Source organism: Sinocyclocheilus grahami, unplaced genomic scaffold (genome assembly GCF_001515645.1).
Source record: "Sinocyclocheilus grahami isolate Dianchi unplaced genomic scaffold, SAMN03320097.WGS_v1.1 scaffold196.1, whole genome shotgun sequence".
In the NCBI taxonomy this organism is placed as follows: Eukaryota; Metazoa; Chordata; class Actinopteri; order Cypriniformes; family Cyprinidae; genus Sinocyclocheilus; species Sinocyclocheilus grahami.
Window position 1 is genome coordinate 2192923 of NW_015505375.1, and position 16953 is coordinate 2209875.

Genomic DNA, 16953 nt, shown 5'->3' on the forward strand with positions numbered 1-16953 from the left:
CTTTTTCTGCTTTTTTTTTTTTTTTTTTTTTGGCTCTGGTGGCTAATGAGGAGGACTTGTCTAGAGATGAAATCCACTTCAGAGAACTGCTACACAAATTCAGTACGTTTATTAGGATTGACTTCATAAGAAGCGAAATATTTGGAAAAGTATATTGTGCCTGTTGCGTGTTTGATGTTCTTGCGTGTCTTCATGCTTCTCCTCATCAGCTTTTCTGTTGTTTTAATCTGTGAACGAGAGAACAGAAGGTCAGGGAGGGATGGAGGAGAGCAGTAGTTTAATGTCACACAGGGTATGAGAGTGAATCTCCTCTTTCTGTTATTATCAGGTTTAGGGATGAATAGTTCAAGAGCTTTCATATCTTGTTCCTTTCTGAAGAAAGAAATCGTATTGCAGGTTCTTCCTCTGTGCCTGAGAAACAGCCAAAACACACACCACAACTTTCTCATTGCCATTTAACCATGATAGCAGACAGCTCCTGGTAAATCCCAGTTAACCGTTTTATTGCAGTATGTTTTCTTTTAAAGCACTTGTGGTGCTTGTAAGAGCTAAACGCTTGTGAAACATTAAAAGCTTCTCTTTTATTTCTCTTGCTTAAAGTGGACAAGAATTTCGAACGGTCAAAAATGACTGTTGCGATTTTGACAGCTTAAGATGTCTACAACATTATAGACAACAGGGTCCATGCTTTGTTATTTTAGGGTTCATGTGTGCACATGTGGAACTTGGCAATCGGTTTTGAAATTGAACCAGAATTTTCCAGGATGTGCTGTTGGTCTAGGAAGCGCCACTCCTTTGTTTTTCTGTACTGCACTTCAAATTCTGATGTAGTTAAATTTCATTGTTCCCCAATGGTAAAATAATTTTCCTGGTCCCTGAATACCTTCAAAAAATGTGTGAAAACATGTCTTCTCTGAGCGCTTGACAGTTAATCCATTTAAAAACTATGAGTCTGTATGTTTTAGCGTTATATGGTAGTATGAAAAAAAGGCAAATATTTGTAGTTACCTCTGTAACAAACTTGGGCATTAATGGGTTAATACAGTAATGAAATAATAATTTATGTATGTATTTATTTATTTTATACTGGAGTTCTACTGTCTCACTTTTGTTCTTGGTTCCGGATGGTATTCTTGCATAATTTCAGACACATACTGACTACTCATTTTTGTTGCTATGTCCTTTATTTGTTACTTTGGTTAAAAGCATTTCATAAATCATTCAGTGTAAATGTTGATGTTGTGGTACGGTTCCAGATGAAGTAAAATCTGTAGATGAAGAACGGGTCTACTTTGATTGTCAGAGACCGTAGCCAGGTTGCTGGGCTCATTACCATTCTAAAGGTCAGGCTTATGGCGCTTTTCCACTGCATGGTACGGCACGGGCGTACCGTTACCAAAACATGACGTGTAAACCCTGCTGATCACTGATTTGCCGGAGAGAATCGTCACTACCTGCGTCATTGAATTTGCGACACGTGACACTAGACCCGCTAGATTAAATCAGCACAGCCAGCGAGGATCGAATGCAACTTTTTTTGAATGAATGCAACAATTTCGAATGAGTGCACCTTTTTTTTAAACAACAAATTAATGGCTGTTTCGTGGTCTGTTGAGGAATTACAGACGTTCCTCTTGTTGATAGCCGAGGAGCGGATCTAGCGAGAGCTTGATGGGATGACGCAGAATGAAAAAGTTTTTCAGGAGGTCGCGGCAGTAGAGGCGACACAAACTATAACAACATGTCTATAATCTAAAGCGGTACTAAACTGCAGTGGAAACGCAAACTGAGCCGAGCCGTACCATGCAGTGGAAAAGCGCCATTAGTTGTGTGGTGTGCACTGTGTGTGTCTATGTTGTTGGAGATGAATGGCTGGATCATAATATGGAAGCTGCTCTTTATACATTCTCCTTTTGTCATATTTCATAACATTCCCTCTTCCCTCTTGAGAGCTCTTTCTGTGCCCTGAATAGCTTTACAATTGCATTTGCTGGGCTTTAATCTCTGGTTTGTTTTTTTTAATCTTGCAGGTGAGAAGGGCTCTCTGACCCATGGCTCTATCGTGGATGGGAAATTTGAAGGTTTCATTAAGAGCCATAAGGGCACATACTACGTAGAACCCTCAGAGAGATACCTCAAAGACCAGAATGTGCCCTACCACTCAGTCATCTACCATGAGGATGATATCGGTGAGCTAATATTGCATTGTAATGACCTACATCATATCCTTAATCATCACTTATTTAATGTTTTACTGTGTCCAGCTTTCTGACCGTGTTTGTTAGGGGTGGACGATATGGCAAAAATATCATATCACAATTTTTTCAGGAATATCACGATTCTTTGTCATATTGGTCTTACTATTTTGCAAGTTGTCTGAGCAGTACAGCCAAACTAATTTCCCTGTTTTAAAAACAAAGCCTTACAAGTTTAGGCCAAAGGTAAAAATCTTTGCCATTATTTTATCTTTGTTATTATAAAATAAGAACAAAGATACACATAATATACAAATAAAACAAACCATGCTTTATTTTTCAGGTACAGTAGGTGTATTTAGCAGTAGCGTTCAAGAAATTTAATGAACAAATATAAAAATAAAACACTAAATACATTTCACTGTATAAATTATACATTGATTCATATTAAAGCAACTGTATTTAAGTTCTTCAGTCATGAGCAGTGAGTGATTTTTATTTCTCTTTGTGTTTTGTTGTTTTATTAAAATTAATGGCAAGCAGCAGCATGTTGTTAGTACTGTTGCTTTAAGACCTGCACACATCTAATATACAGGTACGCAGGCGTTTTTCTTTCAACTGTTTACTTTCACTTGAGACATAACCGACTGTGTTTATATGTCAGCCACTGTTTGTCAGGCTTTTTAGTGTGCGCACGCACTTCAGGTGTACACGCTCAGAAAAAGCGCATGTCAGAACAGCACACAAATTAAATGTTTAACCGGCAAGGCTTTAAAGCACATGCAAATAATCTACTTTTGTAAATGCGACTAAGTGCAGTGTCCCATGAGTGTAACTCTTCCGTTGAGTTAACATTTGATGTGAATGTATGTCACATTGTACAGTAGCCTATATTGAGACGGAGGCGCCAGAAATGCAACTGATAGAATGTGCGCTGTAGCACGATACTGCGATATTTCCTCAAAAGCAGATCGTGGAGACATTTTAATCGCCCAAGATCAAAAATCGTGATATCACACACCACTAAGTTGTTATAGATTCTGTGGATTCTTTTAGATTATATAGATATATTTAGCAAGCAAACTCATTTTGTACACTGCCTTTCAACGGTTAGGGGTCAGTAATGTTTTTTAATGCTTTTGAAAGTAGTCACTTATTAAGGCTGCAATTATTGATCAAAAATACAGAAAAAAATAATAAGATTGTGAAATATTATTACAATGTTTTTTTTATTGAAATTGTATTTATTCCTTTGACTGCAATATTCATGCTGTTAATCAATTTAATGCATCCTGTTGCTGATTAAAAGTATTAATTTCTTTTAAAAAAATCTCACTGACCATTTCATCTACATGCATTCATTACTGTGAATACATCTACTGTACTGTATTGATGCAGATTAATGGATAACTAATATGAAGTTTTTTTCAGGAAGTCTTTGTTTTCCTGTAGGTGATTTTGCCAAGCGGGACATGTTCCTGTTCAGCATCCTTTTGGTCCTGGGAAAAATACCTTTCAACCAAGATTTTAGAGTTAGATGTAGGGCTTCTTATTAACCTAGCATTTGCCTCTGGTAATTTCCCTCATTCCCATGATGCCTTCCCGCACGTGGTTGTTCCAAGGCCAGCACCTTGCAGAAGTCAGCCAGCTTAGGTTCACCATAATGGATTTTTTTTTTTTCATCTGGTATTGTTGCATATTTTGATAAGCTCAGTCATCACAATATGGGTTGTTAATACTGAAACCCTGCACTTCCCGCTTGAGACAACCTCTCACAACCACAGCTTGCGTTTCTGAGTAGTTGTTTGTAGTTTTATTTATGTGGTGTGTTGTTGTTTTGCTATTCATTACTTAGCAAAAATGTGTCAATACATGAATAACTTCAAACAGTCCACATTTTTTATTGTGTTTATTTTTTTCAAGAGTAAAAAATTAATCTGGCATTTTAGCTAAAAGCTCGCCATGCTTCCATTTAGATTACTTTGATAAGTCAGAGACTTTTCTCATCTCAGAAGATAGATTTCGGTACTCTCCTCAAGGCACTTGTCATTTCCTTTCAGACTTGTTTCCTCTAGACCAGGGGTAGGCAAGTTCGGTCCTAGAGAGCCGCAGTCCTGCAGAGTTCAGCTCCAACCCTAATCAAACACACCTGAACAAGCTAAACAATGTCTTCAGGATTACTAAGGCTATAGGCAGGTGAGTTTTTTTTTTTTCAGGGTTTGAGCTGAACGCTGCAGGACTGCGGCTCTCTAGGACCGAACTTGTCAACCCCTGCTCTAGACAGATGTCTCTCTTGTTCTGCCCAACATAGATTTGCATTTGAATGGGGCAGCATTCAGTGTGGGACAATAAAAACCTCACAGAGAAGAAATTGAGTCATTGTGATCAGAGATCAGAGTGAAAGTCTTTCCTTAACTACCACCAAGACCTTCAGCCACATACATATTCTTTTCTCCTCCATGCCCTCACATGAAAGAGCACATTTTGATGACTCATTGTCTGAACATGCTAATATTATTCCACAACAGTCAGTTCTTGCTTGAAGAAAACAAGTTCTCAGGGGAATGAGAGATGTTTATGGGTGAGCTGTCACCCATAAACTCAGTGTCTTGACACTCCCTGAACACTTTTCGTCCTGTGAATTGTCCAGTGATGGACGGGCTAATGCAGCAATTCCACTCAACCAGATGCATCATCGTGATGTCACGAAGCCATGCAAATGTTGCCGAATTTTATTTGTTACAAATGAGGGCGTCCTCATTTTGTAACAACAGTAAAAAAAATCAAAAGCACATAGAAGCATGCAAAAAAGCAAATAAAGTGTTGTTTGTTTTTAAATTGTAAAAATGTTGAAAGTTTAGACAGATTTGTTTGTGTGTGTGTGTGTGTTCCACCTGCTGGCTTGCATTGGAATGACTGCTCACTTTAAATTTAGATTGCATATAGCAGATCACTTCGGTTGACTAACCTGCCAACAGGAGGGTAGCAAAGGCTCTTTGATTTCAATATAGACTTTCCATTCAAAATATACAATATCTAGAGAAGACACTTGATTATACGTTTCATTTCTGCTGATGTTTGGTTATTGCAAGAAGTGAAAGCAGAGTCCAGAATGAAAATTTTTGATATTTAACTTATTAAGATAATATAAGTCTACGAAATGTCCTTATTTAGATAAATGTGTTTAAATGGCATTGATTCTATTATGTTCTGCGTTTTCTGTGAGATTTTTTTTTTAACTTTTTTTAGTAGTTTTCTAAACTGCGTTAGTCTCAAGGTAAAGAGAAGTTAGACAAGGACAGCACTGCATCCAAGCTTTGCATACAGAATAGGCCCATAAAGTGGAGTACAATTTGTCTTTCAGCTCCACTTGATAAAAACCCTGTTAGTGTTTTCACATAGTTGCCTTTCTTTAACACAAACATGCACACCTTACAAGCGTGATTATTTTCATCACTTTTAGTGCATGTTTGTTTCTATTAATGTATTCATGTTGCTAGGGAGGTGTGGATCTCTCCACTTTTTCTTCACACTCAAAACAAAGAGCTTTCTGGAACATTACTACTTTTATAAAAAACCAGGTCTGACACATAAAGGTGCTGTATGTAAGTTTTTGACTCTACTTTGGGCGGCATTATGCTAATATTTGCACATAGTGACGTAGATATGTGTGGGCGTGTTAGAACGAGCCGTTTTAGGGGGGCGTGGCAGAGTCTTAACTTTGATAAAGAATATCTCTTTGGGTTTGAGACTTTAGTCTTTGCAACTTCAGGGATCTTATCTATGCACAATCAGCTTGTAACACTCCAAAGAGAAAGGAAAACTTGAAATCGCATCACATGACCCCTTTAAGAAACATGATAAGTTAACATACTTGTTTATCTGAAAAACAATGCTAGAGTCAGTTATTCTCCTTTGAAAATGTGCGTTCCGGGCCGGAATGTGGGTCTCTGTTTTGGTTTGTGAAACCCGCCCACTGCCAGTTTACCCAATTGTATTTCGGCACCCGGGTTGCCAGTTGGCGGAAAACACAGCCTATTTCATTTCATTCATCGTCAAGCACGCTCGTTCCTGTTGGTGTCGTCAATCTGGCAACCTGCGTGTGCCTCAAGTCTGAGGAGGAGGGTCCGGGTGAAAAAAACCCTGGCCAATATTTTTAATTTAGACTGCAATACCTATTTCAACCACTCGGTGTCAATCCTACATACAGCACCTTTAAACACTGTTCTTGAGGGGGAAACACACATACTCACAAACATCCTGTCAATCAATAAAGGTAAATTAGCATTGTTAAAGCTGCTTCGGACTCATTCTGGCTAGTCACCAGGGACAGCAGCAATTGCTGTCTTTGTGAACCAGTGAGCTGAGTGAACAAACTAATCAGCCTACATGTTTGTGTTTGTATGCATGTGTGTTTGGCAGGGAACATAACAGAAAATGTATTCAAACATGCTTACAATTTGATACTGATAAATTATGTGCTCATAGTGTATTTTGTGTAGTTTGTTCAGCAGTTCTGATTGGATGCTGAGGCTCTCATTGTGCTGATGTAATAATCTGTGATAAGACTGATTTGAATGGCTGAATTACAACATGCCTCTGTTGCTTCAGTTCAAGCTTTTTTCCACCAGATCGGCCATTCAAAACAACAGCTTGAGATGACAAATTTCAAACTCTAAATTATTGTAATAAAGTTTCTTAGAGATGTGTTGCCCATCTGGCTTGTGAGTTATTTTGCCAGTACACTTCATGTGTTTCCTTTATTCTAATTTGAGCAGAAGGTGAGAGATTTTTAAAATTTTGGATTTATTTATCATTTCATTTATGCTTCTCTGGTTTCAGGCAGCTCTGGTGGAATCTGTGAAAAGAATAAACACTACTCCGATGGGAAGAGGAAATCTCTGAACACTGGCATCATCACAGTGCAAAACTATGCTTCACATGTTCCCTCTAAAGTCTCCCACATCACCTTCGCTCATGAGGTCGGACATAACTTCGGCTCTCCGGTGAGTTCTTCTCACTTCATGTGAAGCATCCTTGACAGATTAGCAGTAGACTATACACCTCAGCTGAATCCTTTATGAACAAATTAATTTTACTCTCTAATGCTTTAATAATAAAGCACGCATTACAGTACTGCCTTTGAGACCTTTAAATTGTCAGATTCATCTAGCCAGTCTTTTATAGTAACGTGACGTCAAGTTTTCTCAGTCCAGTGTAAATCCTTTCAGTTTAAAAACAGTTGCCAAGAATTGGCCCATGGCCCACTGAAAAATAGTGGTGGATATTTTCAGACTAGTGTATATTGTAGCTTCAGGCCAATTAACATCTTGTTTCTGCCAAATACATAATGTTCAGTTGCAAAGAGAATATTTTTAAAATAATGATAATTAGTTAATTTAGTTTATAAAGCACTTTTCTCACACTCACAAGGTTTTTACAGAGATTAATTGGGATATCTGCTTTCTCAGTATGGTCAGACTGGCCTGTTGGCTTTTCAGCTGGTCAGCTAGGAGAGCTTGGCCAGGCTCCTTAAACCAGTTTAGGACCAACAAACCAGTTTTTTTTCAGATCTAAGGGGGTTTTCAGCAGGAATAGAACACCAATCTGTGTACATGAGGAATATTAAAATGCCAAAATTGCCTGAGCAGAGAGAATTGAGCAGGATGACACTCCTACTAATTTCAAGAAGCATTCTGAGATTTTTAATGACACGGAGAACCAGGACCTTATTTGAACATCTTTTTTTTTGTGTGTGTGTCCAGTTCCCATCATTGTAATGGTGCAAAATGTGCATTACCTGTACAGATTGCAGGGAGAGCACCCCCTTCTGGCCTTAGTAACACCTCCAAAAGCAACCTTAGTTTTTCTTGTTCATTCTGGTACTGACCAGGTTTCCAGCCCTTCTCAACTTCAGGCAAATGCTGCAGGGCAATAGCTGCTGGGATAGTGAATATTTCAAGTGTGTCTGTATGCTTTTTACTGATTACACCTGTCTTCTTTCTCTGTCTTCCAGCATGACTCAGGAAGTGATTGTACTCCAGGAGAGTCTAAGACTCAGGACCAGAAAGAAAAAGGCAACTACATCATGTATGCCAGAGCCACATCAGGAGACAAGTTCAACAACAACAAGTTCTCCATCTGCAGCATTCACAACATCAGCCAAGTGCTGGATAAGAAAAGATACCTCTGCTTTGTTGGTGAGATTTTAACCTAAAAACAATGTACTGGTTATTTTCTGCCAGGATATTATCCAGTATTTTTACAGACATATCTGTTAACCCTAAAACACAATGCAATGAAGTGCAAAATTCAAAATACAGGTAAAACACCTGTAAAACATAAGTGCAGAACATTCTTTCATATTAATACAGTACATTGTGCTCTATTTTTTTTTACAAGTTTTTTGTATGCCACATGTTCGTGTGGAGTAGTGTTTAAGGCTCTCGGGCTGGTAACCAGGAACGAACCGTGAGCTATCACAGGGGTGGCCTCGATTGAGGCACTTAACCTCAGATTGCTCCAGGAGAATTGTCATTGTAATGAGCTCATTGTGCCGTTCTGTAGAAATGTTTCATCAAAGTCTCAAAAAACTGATTCCACCAGCCCTGATCAGGCGACAGAATTCTTTTTTTTTTTTTCTTTTTTTTTCAGTCTCCCTTTCTCTCTCTCTCACTGTTTTGTTCTTTTCCAGAGTCTGGACAGCCCATCTGTGGTAATGGTATGGTTGAGGCTAATGAACAGTGTGACTGTGGCTATAGCGATCAGTGCAAGGACAAATGCTGCTATGATGCCAGTGCGCCAGAGGGACTGAAGTGTAAACTGAAGCCAGACACTCTATGCAGGTACGCAAAAAGAACTTTAACAGTCTATTTAACCAGTGTTGTTATTGTTAATAAACTAAAAAATAAATACACTAAATAAACTTAAAATAATCTGTAATTGGAAAAAATTATGTAAAATAAAATATAAATATTAGATGAAAAGTAGAAATGTTGCCTTGGTAACTAACTCAAATAAATAAGTTTAAGCTGAAATATTAAAATAACTCGAACTAAACGTGAAATAAAAATGAAAGCTAAATAAAAATATTTATAAAAATGACCAATGCACAAAATGACTAAAACTTAAAATTAAAATAAAAACTGAAAAAAAAAGCTAATTCAAAATATTAATACATTAGGGATGTAGCGATGCACCGCGAGCCCGTTGAAAATTGATACAAGCATGTGAAGATTCAAATCGGTTGAGATGTTCAATGAATCACAATACAATTGGGGGTAGGAGTTTATATGAATGTATCTCTGAGGGGGACTGACTTTTCTTTTCATCTCGTTTCTGTATAATGCATATTAAAGCAGTGTTCATAAGCACAGCGCTGCTTTGTCAGAGAGTTAATTTGTATTCTCATTCAATCAGCTTGACTGCTGATTTTGATTTCATGCAGATGGTTTATGTAGTACAGATTCGGGCTGCACGATTAATCGAAATTAAATCGCAAAGGCAATAAATCGCGATTAGGCAGAAGCTGCGATTGTCATGCATATCTTTCAGTGAAGCACAGTTCTGGGATCAGCAGTAAATCTCCATCCGAAGGCCAGAGGGTGCTCTCTCTCGCGCTGAAACTCCAAATACGCCTCCCTCGTGCGGTTGCTGAATAAACAGAAGATTTAACTGCTTTCATTAATTCAACGTGACTAATAAACACGACTACGACAATATATGGTTTATCTGAGTTTGTCTTATTATAATTTTTATTATAATAAAGTATATAATAATGCAATGCTAATTGACATAGCCTTTATCACTGCTTAGAATACTATGAAATATGTTGCGTGCCTTATTCTGTGTAAGAAGCCACATCATCTCACAGAAGGATTTATTTCAAACACTCGACTGACGTTATGAAGTGAGTTTGGAGTAAAAACATGTTATTAAATGTGGTATTTTCACCTGCCTTCAGATGGAGCAGCATTTACTACACAGAGCCGTTCACTGACAAGCTACACAAACAGCTTTCATAATCGCAGAACAATTTCTTAGATTTCATAATTGCACGATTAAATCGTCTGCGATTATGAGCGCGATTTTGCGTAGCTTGTCAGTGAACTACGGCTCTGTGTAGTAAATGCCGCTCCATCTGAAAGCACGTGCTGGAGATTTACTACTAATCACAGAAGCGGCTTTACTGACGAGATACACATGATAATCATATTCAATTAATCATGCAGCCCTAGTACAGATTCACAAAACTAAAGTCAGACTATTCTGTTTTTGCTTCAAATCTCAAAATTATACAATCTAATTTAGATTAAAGACTGCTCATGCTGCTTGTATGCAGCATCTTTGTTAGGATTGTGATTACAATACAGTAGTTGCCTCTAATTTTAAATGGAAAGAGCACAGGCAAGGCTGAAGAGATATCTGAAGATATTTCTTTTATTTGTGTTGTTTGTTTATTTGATTTGGTGATTGTTTTAAAATTTAATTTTAGTTTTGTTATTTGACATTTCAATTTCACAAAGAAATGTCACCCACTCTGTGAAAACCCAGCTAAAGTCATTTTTTTGTGATTCACTGTTTTATACATAAAATCGTCCTACATAATGTAAAGAACATTCTGAGTTAATATGAAAGATATCAAGGTTATATTTTCAGAGTTAGACCAAAGATTTGCTTAATTTCGGACTCAGAAAGTCATGTTTTTGTGAAATTCCAATGTAAAGAAAAGCTTATAAAACTGCAACAGATTTGAACCTTAACACATTTGAAACATAATTATCCTGACTATGTGCCATATACCACATTTAAGCTGAGATTCTCCCATTTTCAGTGATATATGACACATTTATGGGAAAATTCTTAAAGTTTCGTAAAACAGGTCTACTTATGATGCACATGTCCAAAAAGCATAAAAATATTTATACTTTTTGGACATAGGAATGGGAGGAACCACAAGAGTTTGAGTGTAGCAACAATTACCAAGTAAATTCAATGATTTGTATAACTTATTAGTAAAATTACTATCAGTAGAAAATGTCATTAATATACAAATTAATATATAAAATTTAATGTCTAATTCATGTCTTTGGGCTTTGTGCAACATTTGGAGTAGCCAGTAAATCTGGCACTACACAAAAAAATGAAAGAAAAACAGAAATTGAATAATCAGATGTAGGGCTGAACGGTTAATTGCATTTGCGATAATATCGCGATATGAGAAAATGCGATTTTTTCAATCGCAGAGGCTGCAATTACACTCGGTCACGTGACACGCGAGAGTGAAGAGGTGTGTTCCACTTGAAGATCGATCAGTGTATGACGTCAAAGTATGGCAAGAGAACGCATAAGGAGACGTCCGCGCTCTCTTATAGCTCTCGCAGTACTTTGATGACACACACCCAACGGTCTAAGCAGCGCTGCTTCAAGTAGAGCGCGGGCCATCAGCAGAAAAATAAAATAAATAAAACAGTAAACAGCCAAAGAACGTAACTTAGAATGGGAGATGGATTGGTTTGTGAAAGCGAAGAGAAAAGCCATAGATGAAGTCGCACAGATCCAGGCAGGTGCTGGTCATATTAAAAAAGCATACATTTTTCATAATGTTTAATGAAATTATTTGGTAGTCTGAAGTGGAATGGGGATTCGGGAAAGGGGGACAGATTTTTTTTATAGGTTTAAAGGGAGGCGCGACCACAAAAATTTGAGAACCACTGGTCTAAAGTTAACAGACAGTGTTTAGTGCAGTCCACATGTTTACATATGTTTATTACAGTGACTTTGAATTACCTAAAGTAGTGTGGTAAAGCAACAGATTTGTTTTTATATTTCTGCAATCTACTTTAGTTTGTGTGATTTGTTACTGACTTTCATATTAATGTTTACACCAGACTATTTAAACATAATTATTGCATGCTTACAAGGTTGGAAGTTCAACAAATCAGTCAATATACGGTGATTGTAGTTGTTAAATAAAAATGTAATTCATATCAATTCATGCATCACCTAATTTCATCGTAACATATAGGCCCGGCCTACAGAAAAGAACATTTATGTTTAATCTATCTAATAGTGTGTTGGTCATACTATACAATGATTTATAGCTTGTCTTTTTTGAATAACACAGAGCATAAAGAGCTTTAAAAAATAATTGCATATTAAATCGCAATATTGGTAAAAAAAAAATCGCAATTAGATTATTTTCCAGAATCGTTCAGCCCTAATCAAATGTAAAAAATAATCACTGCATAGTCTTCATTGTATGTATTTATTACAAATGAACTGATTATTGTTAGAGCTACAAAAATGGTTCAGTCACTAAAGGAGAGTGATTCCCTCTTTTATTAATATTAATGATACAGATGGCAGCTTGTTTGTAATGCACAGCTCTAATATATTGTTGCACATCAGATGTTTTTCCCCAACTGTTCCCCAAACGTTCAATTAAGGAATAACCAACTATATTTGCGTGAATACACGCCAACACAGATATTTTGAATTACTGTAATTCTGTATGTATCTGATGGTTCATTCGGGATCCGGGATCTCACATTGTCTGACAGACACGACTTTCTGTGCGCGCTGCAGGTATGTGTCAGTCAGAGCGAGTAACATTGAGATTTTAACATCAAGCACGTCCTGCACTTTATGTTCTCATTCATGCATTTTAAATAAATAAAACAGTAATAATATGTATTATAGGCCAATTTAAATATATTTTTTTAACATCTAGACCAGGGTTCACCAGACATGGTCCTGGAGGGCCGGTGTCCTGCAGAGTTTAGCTCAAACCCTATTTAAACACACCTGAACCAGCTAATCAAGCTCATACTAGGTATACTTGAAACTTCCAGGCAGGTGTGTTGAGGCAAGTTGGAGCTAAACTCTGCAGGACACCGGCCCTCCAGGATCAAGTTTGGTGACCCATGATCTAGACTATTAGATTTTTTTTCTCATCAACGCAGACTCGCTTCATGTCAGATAATTCATCAACCCAAAGCATCATGATCAGCATCCAAAGACTGAATTATTTCGACACGCATCAGGCATAAAATGTCCTTATAATAAGCAGAATATTGAGTAACGCAACAAATAAACTGTTCTTAAAATTTCTGTGATGCCAAGAAAAAATCCTCACAGAAATCGGAACCCGGCTAAAGTCGCAGTTTTCTTGCTTTTCCTGGCACTGACCTGATTTTCGCTCTTGTGGATATTATGGTCTGTTTGCAGTTTCTAATGATAGAAAATACTTTTCTGAACCGAATGATATGAGATTCAGCGGGTGTTTCTGCACCTAAAGTAAACCCAGAGATTATTAAAATCAGTGTTTAGGAAGCAAAACTATGGTATTATTTTGCACAAAATAATAGCATGTAGTGTCAAAAAAATCATTAATTTCAGTATTTATCATGTTATAAATGAAAATGTGATAACTGTATCTGGAATCCCTTGATATAATCTATCAGTTACAACACTAAACATAAATTACATATTTTCATAATTTTTATGGCTATGACAGTTTTGACGGTCTTTATCTCAGAATTAGCTAGATTATGCGACTTCAGCCGGGGTTTCACAGACGGGGTCACAAATGTGGAGCATTTTGTCTAAGCAATAATAAAAGGACACCTATTCATTTATAATTTGTCTTAAATTTCATTTTGTTAAAAAAATTGTATTGTGAAATCAGTATCGCAAATCATATCACATCGCGAGTTGAGTGAATCATTACATCCCTATAATACATACTATAAAAGTATGTAAATGTTACTAAAATTGCACTGGCTTTAACATTATAACATCTGTTCATTAGAATCTTATAACCTTTCATAGCCATTCGAATTAAACAGCCATCTAACAGTCTACTTTGACCGACACTCATACAGATTGTTTTGGTGTCATATACAATGTAATTTATTTGAAATATCTTTTTTTTCCACCTTTACTACAACCTCTGGACTTGTTTTGTATAACATCAGAGGTTATGTTTGCATTACCTATACTGTATTATTAGCAGTAATTTGTTAAGTTAACACCTTTTTCAATAAGTGCAACAAAGCATTCATTTTTTCTTGTACTTTTCTCTTACAGTCCTAGTCAGGGTCCATGCTGCACACCAGAGTGCACCTTTAAGTTCAGCGATGTGAAATGCAGGGAGGAGTCTGAGTGTGCTCTTAAGGGCATGTGCAGTGGAAACGCTGCCCAGTGCCCCACCTCAACGCCTAAAGAAAACTTTACATCCTGCCACACAAATAGCCAAGTCTGCCTTAATGGGGTAGGTGCTGCATCATGACCTGTGTGCTCATTTTGTGCCCTGCCTATAGAACGTTTTCTCTCCCTTGGAATTGACAATGCTATAAAAAAGACTTAATTTCAAGAATTTAATGTCAGTGTATAAACACATTTTTGGGTTTAATAACTCTAATAGAATTTGACCAATTTGTTTTCACATTGACATGAAAGAATATTTTCATGTTGGCCCAAATGAATACACATGAAAACTTCCAATATTTCTCCCTGTATATGTGCATATGTGTGTGTAATAGTTGTCTTTGTTTGAGGACATTTTGTCTGAGAATATAATTTCTTTCACTTATAGGTTTGCTCTGGCTCTATCTGTCAGAAGTATGGTCTAGATGTTTGCACTTGTGCCACTGAGGAGGGGAAAGACGACACAGAGCTGTGTCATGTGTGCTGTATGGCAAAGGGTGAGTAACACATGCCGTTACTGACAGTTTTCTCAAAAATGCAGTCCAGACCCCAACTAATCTCCAGCACTTAACATGTAGCCTTTTTTAATTGTCATAAAACATTTTTGAAAGTTTCCCCTAAAGTAATTGCACAAAAATATATATTATATAATATATAAACAATTCTGAACAGTATTCTTTTAAATCTTACTAATCCCATTCTTTCTTTTTGTCTTCGTAGGTCAGCCCAACACTTGCAGCAGCACTAGCTCAGAGAGATGGGTTCAGTACTTTAACAAAAAGGTCACCACATTACAGCCTGGCTCTCCTTGTAATGACTTCAAAGGTTACTGCGATGTCTTTATGAAGTGTAGGCTGGTGGATGCTGATGGCCCTCTGGCAAGGCTTAAGAAGGCCATTTTCAACCCTGAGCTTTACACAAGCATTGCAGAGTGGATAGTGGCAAGTGTCTCATTTATATAATCCCTAAATACTTTTTCTCTGCATTTGTTTGTGTGGCTTTAATCACTATAAAAAACATGAGAAGTGATATTTCACTCACCAATATTATTTATCACTTGCAGTGCTCATCTCATTTTAATATTTGTGTTTCAGGAGCATTGGTGGGCGGTTCTTCTAATGGGCATTGCTCTCATCATGCTAATGGCTGGGTTTATCAAGATCTGCAGTGTGCACACACCTAGCAGCAACCCTAAATTGCCCCCACCCAGACCACTGCCAGGTAATGTACCCCAAATGATCCGTCTAAATCACCGCCTGGTCATAAGTGGCTCAGAATTTCCCCTACCAAACCACAGCTAGGGGTATATCCCAGATGACCACAAACATACACCGATCAGGCATAACATTAAGAGTTCTAAACTAACGCGCTGTCTTCACTGTATAACGCACACACGCTCAAGTCTGATTTATACTCGACGCGTGCGCAAGTTCGCTTTGAGTGCGCGCGACGTCGTTTCGCGTGGCAGTGTGCACGACATTTTTTTATAACTTTCCGAGCAGCTCCGCTTCCGAAGATGCACGAGTTCAAAGCGACTCTAGCCGAACATACACGTCTGTGCCAGCATGTGTGTGAAACAGAAGCAGTTAATGTGAAGTTCAGTCACACACACAGATCACGTTGCGGCCGCACTCAGACATTCAGGAAATTTTTTTTAGAAACCTCGCACTTTTCTACTCAATTTTAAACGTTGTAAAATTTTAAACAAATTAAGTAGTCCACTGCACACGTGCCACATTATCGATACAGGGCCAGCTGTATCGATACTCGTATCGTCAAATCTCTGTGACGATACATCGTCGTATCGATATTTTGAACACAGCACTAATTATGACCACTGACAGGTGAAGTGAATAACACTAATTATCTCTTCATCACAGCACCTGCTAGTTTGTGGGATATATTAGGCAGCCAGTGAACATTTTGTCCTCAAAGTTGATGTGTTAGAAGCAGGAAAAATGGGCAAGCATAAGGATTTAAGTGAGTTTGACAAGGGCCAAATTGTGATGGCTAGATGACTGCAATGGTCAGTATTAGGGATGTAACGATTCACTCAACTCACGATTCGATTCGATTCACGATTTTGATTTCACAATTCGATTCGATTCACAATTTTTTAAATATTTTTTTTACAAAATGAGATTTAAGACAAATTATAAATTAAATGTGTCCTTTTATTCTTGCTTGGACAAAATGCTGCACGTTTCTTTGTGAAATTGAAATATAACACTATAATAATATACTAATATAGCACTTGCATATTATTGCTATTTTGTTGGTTTTGATTGCTTTTATTGTCCTCATTTGTTAGTCGCTTTGGATAAAAGCGTCTGCTAAATTACAAAATGTAAATATAATGTAAATGTAAATAACAAAACTAAATTGAAATTTTAAAACAAGCCCCAAATCAAATAAATAAGTAACACAAAAGAAATCTCTTCATATAAACAAACTAAGGCTTTGTCTGTGCTCTTTCCTTTTCAAATTAGAGGCAACCATTGCATTTTAATCTTGATCCAAACAAAGATGCTGCATACATGCAACATGA

General features: G+C 37.3%; 1 protein-coding gene across 1 annotated transcript in view; it reads left to right on the forward strand.

The window, feature by feature from the left end:
- Positions 1–16953, forward strand: part of LOC107595097 (disintegrin and metalloproteinase domain-containing protein 10-like) — a 74345-nt gene that overhangs the window by 51222 nt on the left and 6170 nt on the right. Inside the window, exons 4-11 of the mRNA XM_016285409.1 lie at positions 2031–2207; positions 7038–7201; positions 8212–8395; positions 8890–9040; positions 14286–14469; positions 14794–14902; positions 15126–15346; positions 15500–15626. Of these exons, the coding sequence (XP_016140895.1) occupies positions 2031–2207; positions 7038–7201; positions 8212–8395; positions 8890–9040; positions 14286–14469; positions 14794–14902; positions 15126–15346; positions 15500–15626 (1317 nt within the window). The remainder of the gene's footprint in view (positions 1–2030; positions 2208–7037; positions 7202–8211; positions 8396–8889; positions 9041–14285; positions 14470–14793; positions 14903–15125; positions 15347–15499; positions 15627–16953) is intronic.